This window comes from Hydractinia symbiolongicarpus, chromosome 1 (genome assembly GCF_029227915.1).
Source record: "Hydractinia symbiolongicarpus strain clone_291-10 chromosome 1, HSymV2.1, whole genome shotgun sequence".
Lineage (NCBI taxonomy): Eukaryota > Metazoa > Cnidaria > Hydrozoa > Anthoathecata > Hydractiniidae > Hydractinia > Hydractinia symbiolongicarpus.
Window position 1 is genome coordinate 17,616,659 of NC_079875.1, and position 17,009 is coordinate 17,633,667.

Here is a 17,009-nt window from a genome sequence, read left to right on the forward strand (position 1 = left end):
AAAATTAACAATAAGTAAAAACAGTTTGAAAACATTTTAGCTAAATTTGCAGTTTTTGATTTTTTACTTGTAGGGTATTCAAATACGCCCTGCAGAATCAAACAAACTTTAATACTTATATTCACAAAACCGAAAAGAACGCTCGTATTGAATTAGCATATACAGAAAGCATTTAAAATTTGCAATATAAATTGAAGATTCTGCTGTAGTTATTAATCTGCCATTTTCAATGTAATATAGTAGGACTGTACGCTCTTGTTGCAATAATATTCTTTCTTAAAGTATTTCTTTCAGATATTATCGAAAAAGAGTATATTTTTAAAAAAAAGCGTCTGAGCAAAAAAAGCTCACACAAAAACACGGGTAGCATGGATTTTTAATTCATTTTGAATATGTATTCACCAGCGCTCAATGTGATTATTCAAGTTGGCATCTGTTTCGCGCATCTTCTGCATGCATTTGAAAGACACTTGATTGAAACAGAGCGTGTTTGAAAGGTACTTTAGATTTCTTGTAAGTTTTCTTTCTTTACTGTTGGAATGCTTATGCAACAAGGTCATGAAGTTTAATTGACATCTGGTGACTTTTTTTTAGACAGTTTATTTTTGTTGGACGCTATTTCAATCTGAAAGAAAGAATAACGTTCATTGGAGAATATTGTAGTCCATTTTTTTAGCGGACTACATTAACATAAATTGAGAGTTATAACTAAATACAATTTAAATAATTTGGAGAAGCATTTTTTTAACATGCAGACATTCTACCTTCTTCTGTTGGTGATCTCATTAAAAGTTAATTACTTACGAGCCACAGTTTTAGCTAAAGGTTTCGACGCCTTCTTGTATAAACCTGTCATTGCAAACATTACTTGTGGTTCTCCACGTGAAGAATATTATAACACAAAGGAGGGATACGTAGCTCCGCGATTGCGTGTTTTATCCGTTTGTGATGCGCAGAACCCGCTGCTAGCAAGACCAGCAAGATACTTGACAGATGGCAACATCAGTACGTCATGGCAGTCGACTAATAACGTTGACAAAGCGTACATTAATGTTAACCTTCAGCAGGTAAGCTCCTAATACACTTAAATCCTAGGACTTGAAATACGAAGTATTATTCACATTGTAATCCGTAGTCAAACTGGCACTGGAATTACAACCTATGTGGTGGATATTTACAAATGGACTTTGACTTATGATTGACTATATACCGTAAAATCTTAAATGCAAAACCAAAATAAAGCAATTTTTTAACACCAAAACATCTTAACATCTCAAGTAATAGAATAAAACATATTGTAGCTTGTGGTTCTTTAGAAATATGAACAAAAAAGCGCTTAAATTCTTGTTGTTATTTTTATTTTTTTGGATCTTTTAACAAAACATATATACTGACGGGCTTAAAACCAGGGATATATTTCTCATTATATCCAGAGCTGATCCTTATTGGAGATTTTTAAGGCGTCGCTGTGAAACTATTCCTATCATCCTGTATTTAGGAATCACTTTCTAACTTCGTCATAATAATACAAGTATTTTGAGTGTCTTTTGTTTTGGCTCTCCAGTGAGCTTATCTGTAAAGGCAACAAGAGCCATTTTTGGAATGACAGCGAATGAGAATTAGCTGTCCTTTCTTAGGTTTTTGTTTTGATTTGTTATTATTTGCAAATAGTCAATATTAACCTATATTTCAGGCTGTATTTGGCAAACAGATATTATTCCAATTCGGTGACTACAGGCGACCAGGTCAAATAGCTATCTACAAATCGTCAGATTTTGGAAAGACATACACTCCATGGCACTACATGGTGTCACAGCGGCAAGAATGTACAACAGTGTTTGGAATTCCAGATAGCGAAATTTATATTCTTCCAGACCAAAAGATTAACAGAGTGTTATGTCAAGAATACAGCGGTTATCCCTTCGAGTATGGAGAACAGGTGAGAATCACAATCTCTTATAATAATACGCCAGTTCTCCGTTCCGTCTCTCTATCTGTTTGTTACATACAAAGGGGATTTCGGTGTCTACAATTTTGTGCTGTTAGTGTTGTCTATTTCGTTCACTTTTTGATTTTTCAAGCGTTCTCAAAGCTGAATTTCCACACAAAAGTAAAATGAATCGGAGCAAAAGGAGAAAAATACTTAAGTTTTATTATTTTAATTTTATAATTTTTTGCGTTCCAGTTCACAAAAAATGTTAAAATATCTCAACTTTATTTTGGAACGGCTTAGAATAGAATGGAGCAGAAAATATTATGAACCAATGAGATTCAAAAAATCAGAATTATCGGTTCCGATCCGTTCCATTACAAACCTTTACAGCAAAGAGTATAGTAAATTTAATAACATTACGAATTCTATTAACTAGTTCTCAAATCACATGAAATCAGCACAAAAAATCATCTCGACAGTTTTCTCTTCTGCATCAAGCCTTGCCTCAGTTGTTATTCTGCATCAAGCCTTGTCTCAGTTGTTATTTTGCATCAAGCCTTGCCTCAGTTGTTATTCTGCATCAAGTCTTGCCTCAGTTGTTATTCTGCATCAAGTCTTGGCTCAGTTGTTATTTTGCATCAAGCCTTGCCTCAGTTGTTATTCTGCATCAAGTCTTGCCTCAGTTGTTATTCTGCATCAAGCCTTGCCTCAGTTGTTATTCTGCATCAAGCCTTGCCTCAGTTGTTATTCTGCATCAAGCCTTGGCTCAGTTGTTATTCTGCATCAAGTCTTGCCTCAGTTGTTATACTGCATCAAGTCTTGGCTCAGTTGTTATTCTGCATCAAGTCTTGGCTCAGTTGTTATTCTGCATCAAGTCTTGGCTCAGTTGTTATTCTGCATCAAGCCTTGGCTCAGTTGTTATTCTGCATCAAGTCTTGCCTCAGTTGTTATTCTGCATCAAGTCTTTGCTCAGTTGTTATTCTGCATCAAGTCTTGGCTCAGTTGTTATTCTGCATCAAGTCTTGCCTCAGTTGTTATTCTGCATCAAGTCTTGCCTCGGTTGTTATTCTGCATCAAGTCTTGCCTCAGTTGTTATTCTGCATCAAGTCTTGCCTCAGTTGTTATTCTGCGTCAAGTCTTGCCTCAGTTGTTATCCTGCGTCAAGTCTTGCCATTAGATGTTAAAAAGTTACGTTGTTTATTGCTTATTTATGCACTATGCATTTTTTAGGTTTTGATTGAATTGAACGGGGAGATACGAGGAGACGGATCCAATGTTTATGAATCGACAGCTCTTCTGGTATTTGTTCACATTTTTTAGTATTTTTTTAAGTGTACTATTTTAAGACTATTCAAATTCATCTGTCCCTGAAAAAGAGAATTGTGCAAAGGATTTTTTGTTACTTCTCTTACCGTTTTGAAATCCCCTTGGTGGCGATTCCCTATGAGCGTGTGAATGTTTCTATAGCCTCGGTTTTAACCCGGCCATGTGGGGGAAAGGGGGAGATGGCACACTGCGTAGGCTGTTGGATTATGGAGGGAGTTGTCTGGCACAGCATGGATGCTAACTTGGTCTACTCAACTCAAAATAAGAATTAAGTACTCTAGGACTTTCTCACTTATGCCATGAGCCCTCCTGAAATTAACAGACAAGGTATATCTCTCGATATTTATGAGGCTAGCCATGTTAAATAGGCCCATCTATGCTTGTAACAATACAAAAAGTGATAGCCTTAGGCATTTTTTAAGGCGGTTATACACGATCCGATTAGTCGAGTTCGATTAATTGGATCTTGTATCATGTAAAAATCATATGCTTTCGGCATGCTTAGACTTGTCGAATTCGATTTTTAAAAAGTCGAACCGGTTCAACTTTTTCGATTAATCGAAAGGTTTTCAGCCAATTAAAATGCCTAAAATCTGTACATCAAATGTGCGTTCGAAAAAATGTGAGTTTCCATATAAAAAATAAACATTAGCAGAGGAACTTTGAAAACATCATGTTGTCAAAAAAGGATAAAACCGAAATCAACGAGAATTTTATCGGTGAATAAAGCTTATTAACAGAAAAGTAACAAATAACGCACACTCAGTTTCTAACGTTTTCTTAAATTTTTAGTTGTTGTAATAATAACTGTAAACGCAGCGAGTTCAACTCTGTCTTCACTCTCTAAAGACATTTTATCGAAAGGAAATTCTAAAAAATCTGTTCAGTTTTATATTAATGTTCAATATAATTTCGATAAATCGAATTCGATTAATTGGATCGTGGATCATCACCTTGCCACCTGTTAAGTTTCAAATTTTTTTTAATGCTCAATATAATTTCGACAAATCGAATTCGATTAATCGGATCGTCTATCACCGCCTTTAGTTTTTGTACAGATCTTTCAACATTTGCAACTTTGAGGCACTCCTATTTGTGTTTCAATTTCTTCCGAAATATTTTATTGGGGACCTGCAGTAAATTATTTAGCAAGTGTTACACAAAATTTTTGTTTTAGAAGCTACAGTACCAGCTTCATTCTGGCTCCAAAATCGTACTGTTCAATACTGTTTATATTTTTGCTTATAGAAATGGATGAATGTTACAAATGTTCACATTCGATTTTCCGGAATGTATCGAAAGTTCGATTTCATCGATACACGTTGGGTATGTGAGATCAGTCTAACAAAATTTTCTTTATATGATATGTCATGTTTTTTTAGTGAGGACAGGGATAATTCTTTTAAGCATTGGGGATCTTTGTACATGGTGTAGACTACAGGAAATTTACTACAGAAACTAAAATTAATCATATGTAGTTCCATATGCTACAAAGATACAATTTAAAGGCATTTTAAGACAAATTTATAAACCTTTGCTTAGGGGCAATTGTAAGTAAGTAACAAAATTCCATCCCGATCCCAATGACATGTATCTTCTCATTTTCAGCACCATTATGTGGTCAGTCAAATCTCTTTGATCGCGCGATGTGATTGCAACGGACACGGCGATGGTATTTCGTGTCCTCTTAATGTCAACACTGGCTCCCGTACCTGTGCGTGTCAAGACAACACATGCGGTACCCATTGTGAAATGTGCTGCCCTTATTATAACCAGTATCCATGGAAACGTGGATCTAAGTCCTCCTGGATATCTGATTCCACGAGTTCTTGTGAACGTAAGTATCTCTTTTACCATTCATCATTCTAGGACAAAAAATAGACACTTTCAGGCGCCCAATCAATTTCCATAATGCGAACCTTTGAAATTGGAATATAGAAGTTGTGGTTTAATAATTTTGGTTTCCGTGATATAGTCAGAACAATTTTATCTTTTACAATACAAACTTCCAATAGTGTTTCTAACATTGAATTTTATTCCGAAGGTGGTTGATAATAATCGATACATTAAAAACTGGAGAAAGTGTTTCAACTTTTTAAAATTTATATTGTTTTATCTAAAAATTATTTGACGATTATACGTAGGCCCATCAAAACATTATAAATTCATAAATTTCAGTTTTAATAAGCACTGTACGAGAATGAGGGTTACAGTTCTGAAGAGATAGATCGATACCTGGTATAATAGACTAGTCATTTTACCTTACCGAATAATTTTTTCATTTTTTCGACACACAAATATTACAAGGCCGTGGCGTTAACTTGCTTATTATTTATCCTACTGTTTTATATATGACTAGCTGTATTTCCATACGTACACTTTAGAATGTAATTGCCATAGCCACAGTCAAGTCTGTAGGTATGATAAGAATGTAGCGGATCGGAAATTAAGTTTGGATATCCATGGAAAATACTCAGGTGGTGGAGTGTGTCTAAATTGCCTGGTAATGTATATTTTTTTTATTAGATTTATGAAGAGCATAGTTATATAGAGGTGTTAACTTTAGACAATGGTCTCAACCTCTGGCACTAATACTCACAACGGCTTGATTGATCTCAGGCTAAAATTTTATTGAAGTCTGTATAAGGCCGTTACTTTTATGCTTCAACAGTGTCCACAGTATGTAAAACACCATTTTTATGATCTTTCTTAAAACTACTATAAATGAAAGAATGAAGAATAGGTAAATTCTTGTAAAAATCTGTTCCTTTATATTTTCTAGCACAATACTGAAGGGATCAACTGTGAAAAATGCAAGCAGTTTTTTTATCGACCACCTAATGTAGATGCTTCATCCATAGATGCATGTCCCCGTGAGTGAACAACTTTTAATAAAAAAAACCTAGCCCATAATCGTGGAGCTCTTTTAAACAAGATATTGGTGAATATTTGTGCATAGTAAGACCAGAATTGTATAGTTAAAAATGTTTTTAACTTTAAATATAAAAACATTCTAGTTCATGCTCGAAAAATAACGATAACTTGGCGACCATACGCAAAATCAACAGTTCTAATATTTTTCAATTATTTACCTTTAAATTCAGTGCCCAGGATATCTTAGATACCTATCAAGTAGCTTTACAATATTCCATCAAGATGTCAAAAAATCAAGATTCGTCTCCTTTTTTTCGCGATTTAGCTACTTAAGATCTGTTCAAATTTATATACGAGCCTATTACGAAGTATGTTAACATAGACATGAAAAAATAAAGTTGAAACTAATTTTTTAATAAGGTTAAGCCTTATATTTTACAAAAATATCCAAATTTCAACTTCAAAATAATGATATAGCATATTTTCTATCGAGAAGTACCTCAATAGCTTCGCATGAGTGTGACGGATGGACACACAAGAAAATTACATTTTAGAGGAATCCACTCTTTATATGCCAGATTTTCCCAAACTCTGTTATTTGGAACAGTGGGAGGGCGGGTGAGGGGAGTAAACACAAAAGTTTAAAGATCATATCTGCGGACTCACTGCTTGGAATGTTTAAAAAGGTTTCTCAAAAACTGATTTATGGTATAGGAAATCGTTGAGATGCCATCACTTGCATGCAAAAACACGTCAAAATTACAGAACCTGCTGTTAGAGATATTTAGTTTACATATAATGTATTATATATAACGTTGCTTTTCATTGTTTTTCAAGTAATATAATATATTACCTCTTTGCATTTCCATTTATCAAATGTATAGAAATGAAAGCAGATTGTGATTAGCATTTCCTAATTTTAATTATTTTCTTTATCTCTTCTCTAGCATGCGGTTGTTCTTTGGCTGGTAGTAGGCCTTCGTCAACAGGTATTCAATACTTGGAATGTATCAGGCACGCTGAAATGGCAAAATTATTTCCTGGAAAGGTAAAGAGCTAGTTTTAGGGCTTTTATCGGATTGCATCAAGCTTTTTCCAAATCCATTATGTACTAGTATCAATACCTATGAAACGGAATTATACCGAAAAAAACTGCAAAGTTTTTGACAGAGAACATATATTTCCTTCCCTTTAGAACATTGGTGACTGTTTTTGTAAACAACATGTGATTGGTAGCAAATGCGACATGTGCATGAATGGTTTCTACCGACTAGAAGCATCAAACAATCATGGATGCAGGCGTACGTTACCCAAACAGAAATAATTTCTTTTTGTTAAAACTTGGTATTCTTGGAGGTCCAATTCTTTAAACTAGATAGACTTAGAATTTCACCTTTAAAGCTAATGCTGCAGTTGACTTTGGCCATATCGAGAAACTGACAGAATCAGGCTTTTGCATGCTTTGAAAGAAGTGTTGACAGCATTTTTTGAATGAATCTCGAAACATTAAACAGTTGGCAGTGTACATGAACAAGATAAAACAATAAGGAAAATTATCTGCAGAACTCCAGCTAGTTAAAATATTACATTACAGCTAATAGAATGAGAATATTACATGCATTTCTAATAACTTTTTTTTGAAACCTTTTGTTCTTAATGCTGTGGCTTTAAAGCAGCTTTGTATCAATCACTTTAACGAAGCAATTATCTTTTTCAGCATGCGCCTGCCATCTTCCTGGAACTGTTCAAAGATTAAATACTTGCCATAAGGTATGTGCAATTAGAACGAAATTTTTAAATTCTTTATTTTTATTTGATTCTGTATTTATTTTGTGTCATGTATTTATAAAAAAGTAAATTCACGCTTTAAAAGTACAAAAATTACAAAACAGATTGTTCACACGTTAAAAAAAGGATTTATTTTTACAACAGCAACCTTCACTACCTTTCAAAGCCTTTAAGCTTAAAAAACTTCGGCCCCATTTGTGCTTTGGACTTTAATTTCTTTTGCAGTCTGCGTTCATGTTCAATAGGTTTCAAACCTTCTGCAATTAATAATTTTTGGTAGCCGTAATCGGCGCGAAATTTCGTTCGAAAGTACGATAGATATTCGACTTCACTTTTTAATACTTTTCCACATAAATATCTATGAAATCGATCCACTTTTTGGTTCATAACAAATGCATTCACATCAACATTGATTTTAAACCCTTTCTTGGTAACTTTCTCTGGTGAACAAATTCTCTCGAATTCTTTGTTCCGTAGTCTAAATTCTTCTACTTCTTGCCAAAACATTGGTCCGTAGTTTTCTATTTTTTTCCAAAAGGTTTTATTAAAATACTGATAAAGTAAATGGTCGGCACGGTTCCAAGTTCTAATCCTATCCTTTGCATTTTCAGTTAAGTTTAAATGCTTCAACCTTTGGTTCTGTTTTATATATAAAATATCGTCATTATCCCAACATAATTCTTTTTTCAACAACACTAAACTCTCATCGAAATATTCCATGATCAACACCAAATGGAATTCAGAATCTAAATTCTCCAACACTTCTTGTATTCGATCATCAGATTCTATGTCCATAAAATCAAAACCTAAGTCATAAAACATCCCACTTTGAATAAGATTCATGGTATCAGGAAGATCTCCAAGCCGTAATGTTAAGTTATACAAATGTTCGTCAGGAAATTGTAGAAATGCATCAATAGGATTCGCAGAGGTGTTTAATTTCAACACTCGATCGAACTCAAAGTAGTAAAAGGAACTCTCGAATTGAGTGACAGGGTCACGAAGGATGGTAATGTATTTCGAGTTATCTTCCATAATCATGTCCATCTCTTCGCGATTATATCTAAAAGTGGGAGATAATAAAATTTGTTGATTATTTGGACGTCATTATGATGGACAGTAAGAGAGATTCTGATATTTTTACTGTCGTGAAGTGGAAATCGTAAAGTGAAATGGAAACAACTTCTTAAGAATGAAGTAGTCCACATTTTTCTCGTTTCTATCCAGGAGTTCTAATTGCCCCAGTTTTCAATCATCGAAATTTATTTTTTTGCAATCAATTTTATTTTAAATGTCAATTATGACGTTATTTTGCACATTGCTTCTTCTGTGTTTTAGATAATTATTGTTTCAATAATATTCTTTGGACCAAAATATGGCAACTTGGAACTGAAAATCTAATAAAAATATAAAAATAAAAATGTGAACTAATCAAAGTGTATAATGTTTAAAAAAGGAGGAGGTGTACAGGCTAAGGGTCGTGCCCTCCTTAGCAGTCGTATTTGGTCGAATAAGTTTTTCCTTCATAAATGAAAACCATGAATTTACACATATAAATTCACCATTCACGCGGTTGTTATATTTTCCTTGAATGAAGATAAAAACATTATTTGTTTCTTGCAAACACAAGAGGAAATTGATTGCTTTACTGTTTTGAGTTAAGAATTGAAACAAAAAACTATATCTACGGCCATTGTTAAAAAGAATTTACCTTGCGTGGTTCGTCAACATATTTGCAGGTTGATCGTGCAATCTTAATAGGTCTACGCTAGACCAATGAAATTTTCTTGGCCATGCAAATCTTGAATCTCCCATAGACGGCAGTGCTACAGTTAGTTCTCGCAAATCAGCATATCTGTTTAGAATATTTGTCACGGTACTGCTGGCTGTCTTGTGTGTTTTGATAAATACGACGTTGGATTGAGGTGTGCATCTAATAAAAACAAAAAATAACTGCGAATATTTCAAAACGTATTCTTGTCTGTGAAGATTTATCGTCTCTTGCAACGAAACCATGCAGGTATTATTTCTACCTCCATGACAAACCTGATAAGCTATATTTAAAAAATTCATAGCTACTGGCAAATTAGCTATTATTGTTGACTCTTTATATTTTTTAATTTTTATTCAAATAAAGGCTGCGTTAGTTGCTTTCGTATTCATTATTCCATCGCAGCTTTTATTGGCTATATTTTTGATACCTAATAACGCAATTTTTACAAAACATACAAATTATAGATCTATAGAGATCTTTATTAGTACAGACTACTGCTTTTGCTGTAAATGCGGAATTACAGAGTAAAAATAAATGCTCAAGGGTTCGTCGCACATGCTTGTTTTTTTTCTGCGGTATTCTTTTTTCGCATTTGCCAACATCTTCGGTCTGAATTTAATACCCACAGTGTCTCTGTATATATATTTCTGCACTAGATTTCTCTTCTTCCTTTCTTACCTTCTTCTCTTCTTCCTCCATACTAAGAACTGAAATCAATCTGAAGTAATTACTTACACAGCACCGCCTTCCATGATTCTTTTGTACTCCTTGGTAATGTCGAAATATGTTGATGAAACCAACTGGTTAAAGCTTCTGTTCAACTTCATTTGAATCTTTCGAATCTCTGATTCAGAGCTTTCAATGTCAAGTGTTTGTGCAATTTGATGACTAAACATACAATGAAAATGGATTGGGTTAAATTTGACATTTGTCATTTGCCAAGCAGCCTTGTAAGCTACTGTTATGATCCCGTCTTCAGATTGTGACGAGATCAAGGTTTTGTTAAAAGATTGAGTTAAAGGGTAAAGGAGTTACTGTGTGCTCTTAAAAATGATTGATCTATCTATCATGTAGTTTTAAATCAATTTCCTCTTAGTGGTTACTTTGTGACAACATTCTAGAAGAGTAATTTATTGAACGGCGAGAATCTTGAGCTTATAACCTGGGTGATCATCCATAGTGATTTCTTGTTCCAATTTGTCTGATCTTAAGTTTGTTAAAATTGATCAGGTTCTATTTATATTTTGGCTATTTAAGCTGGAGAAAGATTTTGTTTCCCTGACTTCAATTTTGTCTTTGTCAAATTAACCATTCTTACATTAGAAACAATGTCTTTTAATAACTTGTAATTCCATGTTGTTGAAAGTTATCTATGCTGTAACTTAATCCATGAAAAAATGAATCAGCGAAATAGCCAAAAAGAGGCCAAAAACCCAGGCGACATAGCTATACTTACTTTAATATTCTATCAGCTTTCTCTTCCAAGTCTCGCAACTCTTTAACAGGGATTAAATCTCTGATAACGTAAGTCCGTAAATGATCAACTTTGATAAACACCAGCATTATCACACAAAACGTAAACAACCACACGACAACAATGGAAAATATTGATCGAATGTAAACCATTGCATTTGATGAACCAGCTTCAATGTCAATGGCAATACTATCGATTTTAACTTGCTGTTTTTCCTGATCTTCTGTGATAATGTTTGTATCCAACATGGCTGCCAAATGTGCTTTAAAAATCATTTACTTGAGTACTTTCCAGCCACATTGTGTTAAAATGGTAGAATCCTAATTAGCAAAACTTAGCAACATTAGTTTCAAAATTTAAGTATTGCAATGTTTCAAAAATACCCCGATCTCGTGCATTGCATTTCAGTGTTTGCCTCGCTTACACCAGATTTAAGAGAAAGGAATTCTTCATAACAAGAACCAATGAGCAAGAAGAATAAAAACATTATACAGATTTCACGTTGGTATCATGTTTGAAAATAGCGATTGATATGATTAAATTGAGCATACTTTTTTCATCACTTTTGGTATGATTTCGTACGCTCTGTTGAAAAACAGTGGCATACAACTTATTTAGACTATCACGGTAAGACGCCCGAAACTGTAAACATACTTTTTTAGAAACCTTAGCGTGAACTATGAGAATCACAATTGTATTTTGCTTGTTTACTGTAACCAGGTTATTTGCTAACTTCTTGTTTTGTGAGTTAGCGCAATAAAGTTTGTAAACACACACAGCAAGTTTGTCTCATCGAGTTCGGGTCAGCATTTTAATGGGAAAAACAACAATTAATTTGTTTTTACGTTTATAGAGAAAAAAAGCGATTTAAAAATAAAAGAGAAATTCTCTTACAACGTTATTTGCATTTACGGTGACAGAAAATCACCATGTATCCTTCGAGTACCTTTTTGTACGTATATATAGGTCAACTAATGATTTGACTTTTGATTTTGTGGAGCCACAAATAAGTAGTTTGGCTTGGCTCATTTTGGCTTGCAAGCTAATGGCTAAATATAATACGATGCCGCACTAAGTCACACCACTCACTAAAATCTGTTAAATAATTTCCCTTTTTACTTTCTTCTCTTCCTATTAACCATCTAGTTTTCACAGATGGTGCTATTTAACGAGTAAAGTTTCAAATAGTAAAACCAACATATCAGTAAAAAAGAGTATACATACAATTCAACAGTATGTTCAACCTCGTCCTCAAGGCTCTTTTTTCACTTGCTATACCATTATCAACGAGTGAAAAAGGAGATCTGGGGACCAGGTGAACAGTGTGTCATTTCTTAGTGTTAACTTTTCACGCTATTCCAGACTATAAAAAAGGTCTAGTTCAGTTCTCTCTGCCATAAAAACATTGTTTGTTGTGTTATAGGATTTTTTTGGGCAGTGTCCATGCAAAGCTAATGTGAAACTTCGGGACTGTTCCAAATGTAAAGATGGTTACTACGATTTAAGAAACGACCATTCTGAAGGATGCAAATGTAAGTATTGAAGAACCTAAAAAAGATGGTACTCTAGAAGTGTAGTATAAACAAGTCCATTAAATAGATTGAGACTGTTTATATGTAGGTGGGCAGCCTCGGCAAACCAAGCTGGCTCATTTACCGGGCTGGTTTTCTATAATGCAAAAAATTACCTCTTTTAGGTGGGCTGGCTTTGAACAATGAAAAGATTAAAAAGTGCAGAACAAAAAAATAATTGTCATAACAAAAGAATTTGATTACGTGAGCATAATAATCCATCTTGCCTAGGCGAGCTAGCCTGCTTTGTTACTATTTATATAGAATTTTATCCAGCCTGCTTGCCGAGATTTTGGGTAAAATGGGCGAGATCTCCTCGGCAACCGGTTGCTGATGAGTGAGTTGGCCGCTTGCCTAGCGAGATCTCAGCTCGAGTTCCATACAGCTCCAAAAAGTCGGACCATTCCCTAGCCCTAGTGACTTTATTTTCTTTCCTTCTCTGAATGACTAAAGGTGTCAACGAATCTCTCCACTACCTGTATCAACTGTAAGCCACTAAAATGAAAGTTTCATAGTCACGTTTATGATTTCCTTTCTACTAATAAAAAAATTAACTTTTGGATCTATCGTTTTTATCGCTACGTCACATAACAAAAAAAATTCTTATTTTTGCGTAGGGTGCGATTGTGATGTGGGAGCTTCGATTAGTCCTTATATATGTCACAAAGTAACTGGTGTGTGCACATGTAGAGCGCATATCTATAGTCGAAGATGTAAACAGTAAGTATTTATTCTTTTTCAAAATTTCTACTCGTGTTTAATTATCTATACATTGTTTAGGCTCGTTGTTTTTAACCCCAGCCAAATATTCTTATAGAGCATATTCTTATAAACAAAAAAAAGAGTATTTTTGTGAATTTTCGTGTGTTATCTCTATAATAATACCCGTATACGTCTGTCTGTCTGTCTGTCTGTCACGCAAAATGATAGCTTAGCTGCGCAATAGCGAGAAGCACGCAATGCGGTATAAAAAGGACGGGCTAACGACTAGTTTGCATAAACGTCATATACAGTTCTTTAATTCTTTTAATCGATGTTGAAAAACTCTGCCCTCTCAGGATAAACAATTTTTTGACGTGTCAAGAAAAGTAAACGCTTTTTAAGAGGGAGATGACCACCGCCCCCCTTAACCTCGTCCCCAAGGCATGTCGGATCTTTTTTTAGATCGGGACGGCGATCGTCTCCCAATATAAAAAGAGAGACGCAGGCGCAAGGTTGGGTTTCCCTGGGCTCAAAGTGTCGCTTCTTTCAGTTACGATACTCAAGCCACTCTCCCAGATATACAAAATGAGAAAAAAAAATCCATGGTATTGTGGTTGAGAAGAGATCCACTGCGGTTTCTCTTGTACAAGAATCGCCCATTTAAAAACGCCTATAATTTTTTTGTTTTGTAAAAAATAAAAAGTATGCGTCAGCCGGGAATCGAACCCGGATCTATTGCTTGGAAGGCAACAATGCTAACCTTTACACCACCGACGCTTGTTTACAGACTGTATTTAATCAAATTTAAACGTTCTTTTTAATTAAATTTAATATATATAATTATTTTGTTTGTTTCCGTGATAAAAAAAAGTTTAACCTATAAATATGACTTTAAGATATTTATTTCGTTATAAGAAATAAATATTAAATGAGAAATTTTAAGAAACAAATTCGGTTCCGTAACATAAAACACTGTCAGATGTAAACATGAATGGCGGATATTTCCACATGTGCGCTCCTTACTTTACTCCTAAACGCTAAGAACGTTTCTTGACTTAAGGCGGCTTTTAAAAAATGGGTAAGGAAATTCGTATTCAGTTTCACGTATCCTTACGTGTATTTTTACATCCTGTGTCTTTGTTATACTCGTGTATAATTCAAACCATGCTGTAACTATTTTTATTTATTCTTTAGGTGATTAACTTGTTCTCTAACTAATTATCTAACTAGCTGTCTGGCTAGCTATCTAGCTGCATCTAGCTGCAAACGATCTATGCTTGCATGCCAGCTAATTTCATTCTTAAATGTAATTTTTAATGTGCGTACAACCCACGAATACCAAGTACAAGTATTCCAAAAAAAGTAATACAATCTTGTTTTTGTTTTTTTTTCTTTGCAGGATCCAAGTGGGATACTACTTTCCAAGCATGCATTACATACAAGGAAGGAGATACCTATATGCAGCAGCACAAGTATGTCTTAATCTTTTGTGGTGAAAACTTACAGTTTAAATAAGAACCGGTGAAGTTTTGTGTCTATTCTGCCATGACAGTTTGGTTCACAAATTTTGTCACATAAATTGTATTCAGTTGATTAATCCTCACAAATATTAATTTTATCCATCGTCATAAAATTTGTCTGCGTAAAAATACCTGGAAAGGCAAATTCGCAAAAGTAAATGTTTGTATAAGTATATATATACTATAAATGAATTCTAAGAATTGACTTTGTGATACTTTGTAGAAAAGCCTAAGGATTTTTCTTTTTTTCTTTTCTAGTTTTTTTTGGCAAATTTTCTTTTTTGTAGTTAATAAAATGATGGCCAGCCTCTGTGAAGGCTACATTATCTCAATAAATAAGCCTAAAATATATTAAACCTGCTAGGTTTACTAAAAAACCTAGTAGTTCAGTCGCGAAAAAAGTTTTGCAAAATATCTTGTCGTGACTGATTCATGAGAATTATTTTTTGTATAATGTATTTTTCGGACCTTACAAAAATAGGTCTTACTGAAGATTAATCAACTTAAGATACTAATGAATTGTGGCACATGAAAATATATACAGAATTTGTTATGTGTGATTGAGAATGAAAAACAAAAATATTTTTGTTTACAGAAAAAGTTGAACTCATTTCATTATTTTCTGTTAATTACAACATAAGAATTTGTCAGTCAATTAAATTTTAGGTTAAATTCTCTCCTTTTACCTTTTTATCTTGGAGTGGAAGTTTACCTCGATAAGGATATGGTAACCATATTCTTATTATTTTTTAAGCAATGGCAAATCAAAGTTTATTCATTTTTTATTTAATTTAGAGTTTTTTAACTATTCAAAAATACAGATCAATTTTATATACTTACCTACCTTCGGAAAAAAGGAGCTTTTTCAAAAATTGGAAGAAAATGTTACAATTTTTTAAACCCTGTAACGCAAAATTAGCATATAAGCTCAGATTCTCTTTACTCATGCACAAATCTTAGACTTTCCTCACCATAGATGGGAATTAGCAGGTCGCAATTGGCAATTTGTTAATCAACATGCCGTCTTACCAATCACATTACAAAGAAAATGTTAAAATTACAAATCCAATTTCTTCATCATTCATTTGTTTCACCTATTTCTATAACTGCTGCTGCAACAAATTTGTTTTTTTATTATTCACACATAGACAGGCTGCATTTCGGCATAACTTAGTTATTGTCCAATATGTGACCTTTTTAACATCATCCGACTGACTTTTGTTTATAAGTTAAAGTTTGTTAAATAATAGCAAAATGTTCTTCTTTGCAATTTTCTACTTATTTTTAGTCAACACTCACTACCACCTTGACAATACCACATGATTCACAGTACAAAATTTTTGCTGGATATATTTTAATGGATGAAAGTATCACCACATTGACTTTAAGTCTTAAACTCATGGGAACAACTACAGCATTATTTGGTCCAAATCTACCTGTTGCTTATCCTGCACAATGTGTCACAGAATGTTACCAAGCCTTTCAACAAGGAACCAATTTTTATTTTTTCCTGAAAGCAGGTGTTTACAGTGTCCAAGTAGCATCTACTTTAATAGACAGTGCCTTTATGATGGTATGTATATGTTATATGTTTAAAAAAAGTTTTTGTTTTTCACTACAGGGGCTTACAAATTATTTTCTTCTAGGGTATATCTGTACACATATTTTTTCCTTATTTTAAGTTTGTTCATAAAATGTGCAGAAGACTCTTTGTATGTCTTAAAGTCTTATTTCTTGGAAAGATTGGGTCAGGACAATTTTTCTAAAAAGCACAAAAAGCAGTAAAAAAGAAAAAAGTGTCCAATGGTTGTGTCAAATGTATAGTAGTGGTTAATTGCATAAGCTATTACAATATACACACAAAATTACGACATAGATTTTTAATATTTTTTCTGCATGCTGCTCCATTTTTAATAATTTTTCTGCAAAAAGTAGAGGTTTGATCCATTTTGGTATAATACCTGTGTATGTACAGCAATTTGTGAACCTCTGCACTATTTGATGTGTTTCACTCCTTTTAAACTTGCCAAAATCCTCCATCCATCAA

General features: G+C 33.7%; 2 protein-coding genes and 1 non-coding gene across 4 annotated transcripts in view; 1 reads left to right on the forward strand and 2 right to left on the reverse strand.

The window, feature by feature from the left end:
* The first annotated feature begins 492 nt into the window (after positions 1-492).
* The window catches only part of LOC130644231 (laminin subunit alpha-1-like), a 41,675-nt gene continuing 25,158 nt past the window's right edge, over positions 493-17,009 (forward strand). The window contains exons 1-14 of one of the 2 annotated variants that reach the window (XM_057449756.1): positions 493-1,067; positions 1,694-1,939; positions 3,164-3,232; positions 4,508-4,585; positions 4,868-5,096; positions 5,644-5,762; positions 6,042-6,132; positions 7,081-7,181; positions 7,329-7,434; positions 7,851-7,903; positions 12,593-12,701; positions 13,358-13,460; positions 14,842-14,914; positions 16,251-16,535. In XM_057449756.1, the coding sequence (XP_057305739.1) occupies positions 750-1,067; positions 1,694-1,939; positions 3,164-3,232; positions 4,508-4,585; positions 4,868-5,096; positions 5,644-5,762; positions 6,042-6,132; positions 7,081-7,181; positions 7,329-7,434; positions 7,851-7,903; positions 12,593-12,701; positions 13,358-13,460; positions 14,842-14,914; positions 16,251-16,535 (1,980 nt within the window). In that variant the 5' untranslated portion in view covers positions 493-749. Of the gene's footprint in view, positions 1,068-1,693; positions 1,940-3,163; positions 3,233-4,507; positions 4,586-4,867; positions 5,097-5,643; positions 5,763-6,041; positions 6,133-7,080; positions 7,182-7,328; positions 7,435-7,850; positions 7,904-12,592; positions 12,702-13,357; positions 13,461-14,401; positions 14,521-14,841; positions 14,915-16,250; positions 16,536-17,009 lie in introns of those variants that run through there. The other variant, XM_057449765.1, reaches the window with a different exon arrangement.
* LOC130644265 (galactosylceramide sulfotransferase-like) lies at positions 7,821-11,512 on the reverse strand. Its single transcript, XM_057449804.1, has 4 exons — positions 11,152-11,512; positions 10,431-10,583; positions 9,633-9,854; positions 7,821-8,984 (listed from the first exon to the last, which is right to left on the reverse strand). The coding sequence occupies exons 1-4, from the start codon at positions 11,442-11,444 to the stop codon at positions 8,075-8,077; spliced, it is 1,578 nt and encodes a 525-aa protein (XP_057305787.1). The 5' UTR covers positions 11,445-11,512; the 3' UTR covers positions 7,821-8,074.
* On the reverse strand, positions 14,148-14,219 carry Trnag-ucc (transfer RNA glycine (anticodon UCC)). The gene has a single exon. It is a non-coding gene; the product is annotated as a tRNA-Gly (tRNA).

Excerpts from the sequence above, each read along its gene's own strand:
- LOC130644265 (XM_057449804.1), bottom strand. The coding sequence starts at position 11,444 with ATGATTTTTAAAGCACATTTGGCAGCCATGTTGGATACAAACATTATC. Across the intron at positions 10,584-11,151 it reads AAAGCTGATAGAATATTAAA|TCATCAAATTGCACAAACAC; the intron begins GTAAGTATAGCT and ends TTGTATGTTTAG. Across the intron at positions 8,985-9,632 it reads ATGTTGACGAACCACGCAAG|ATATAATCGCGAAGAGATGG; the intron begins GTAAATTCTTTT and ends TCCCACTTTTAG.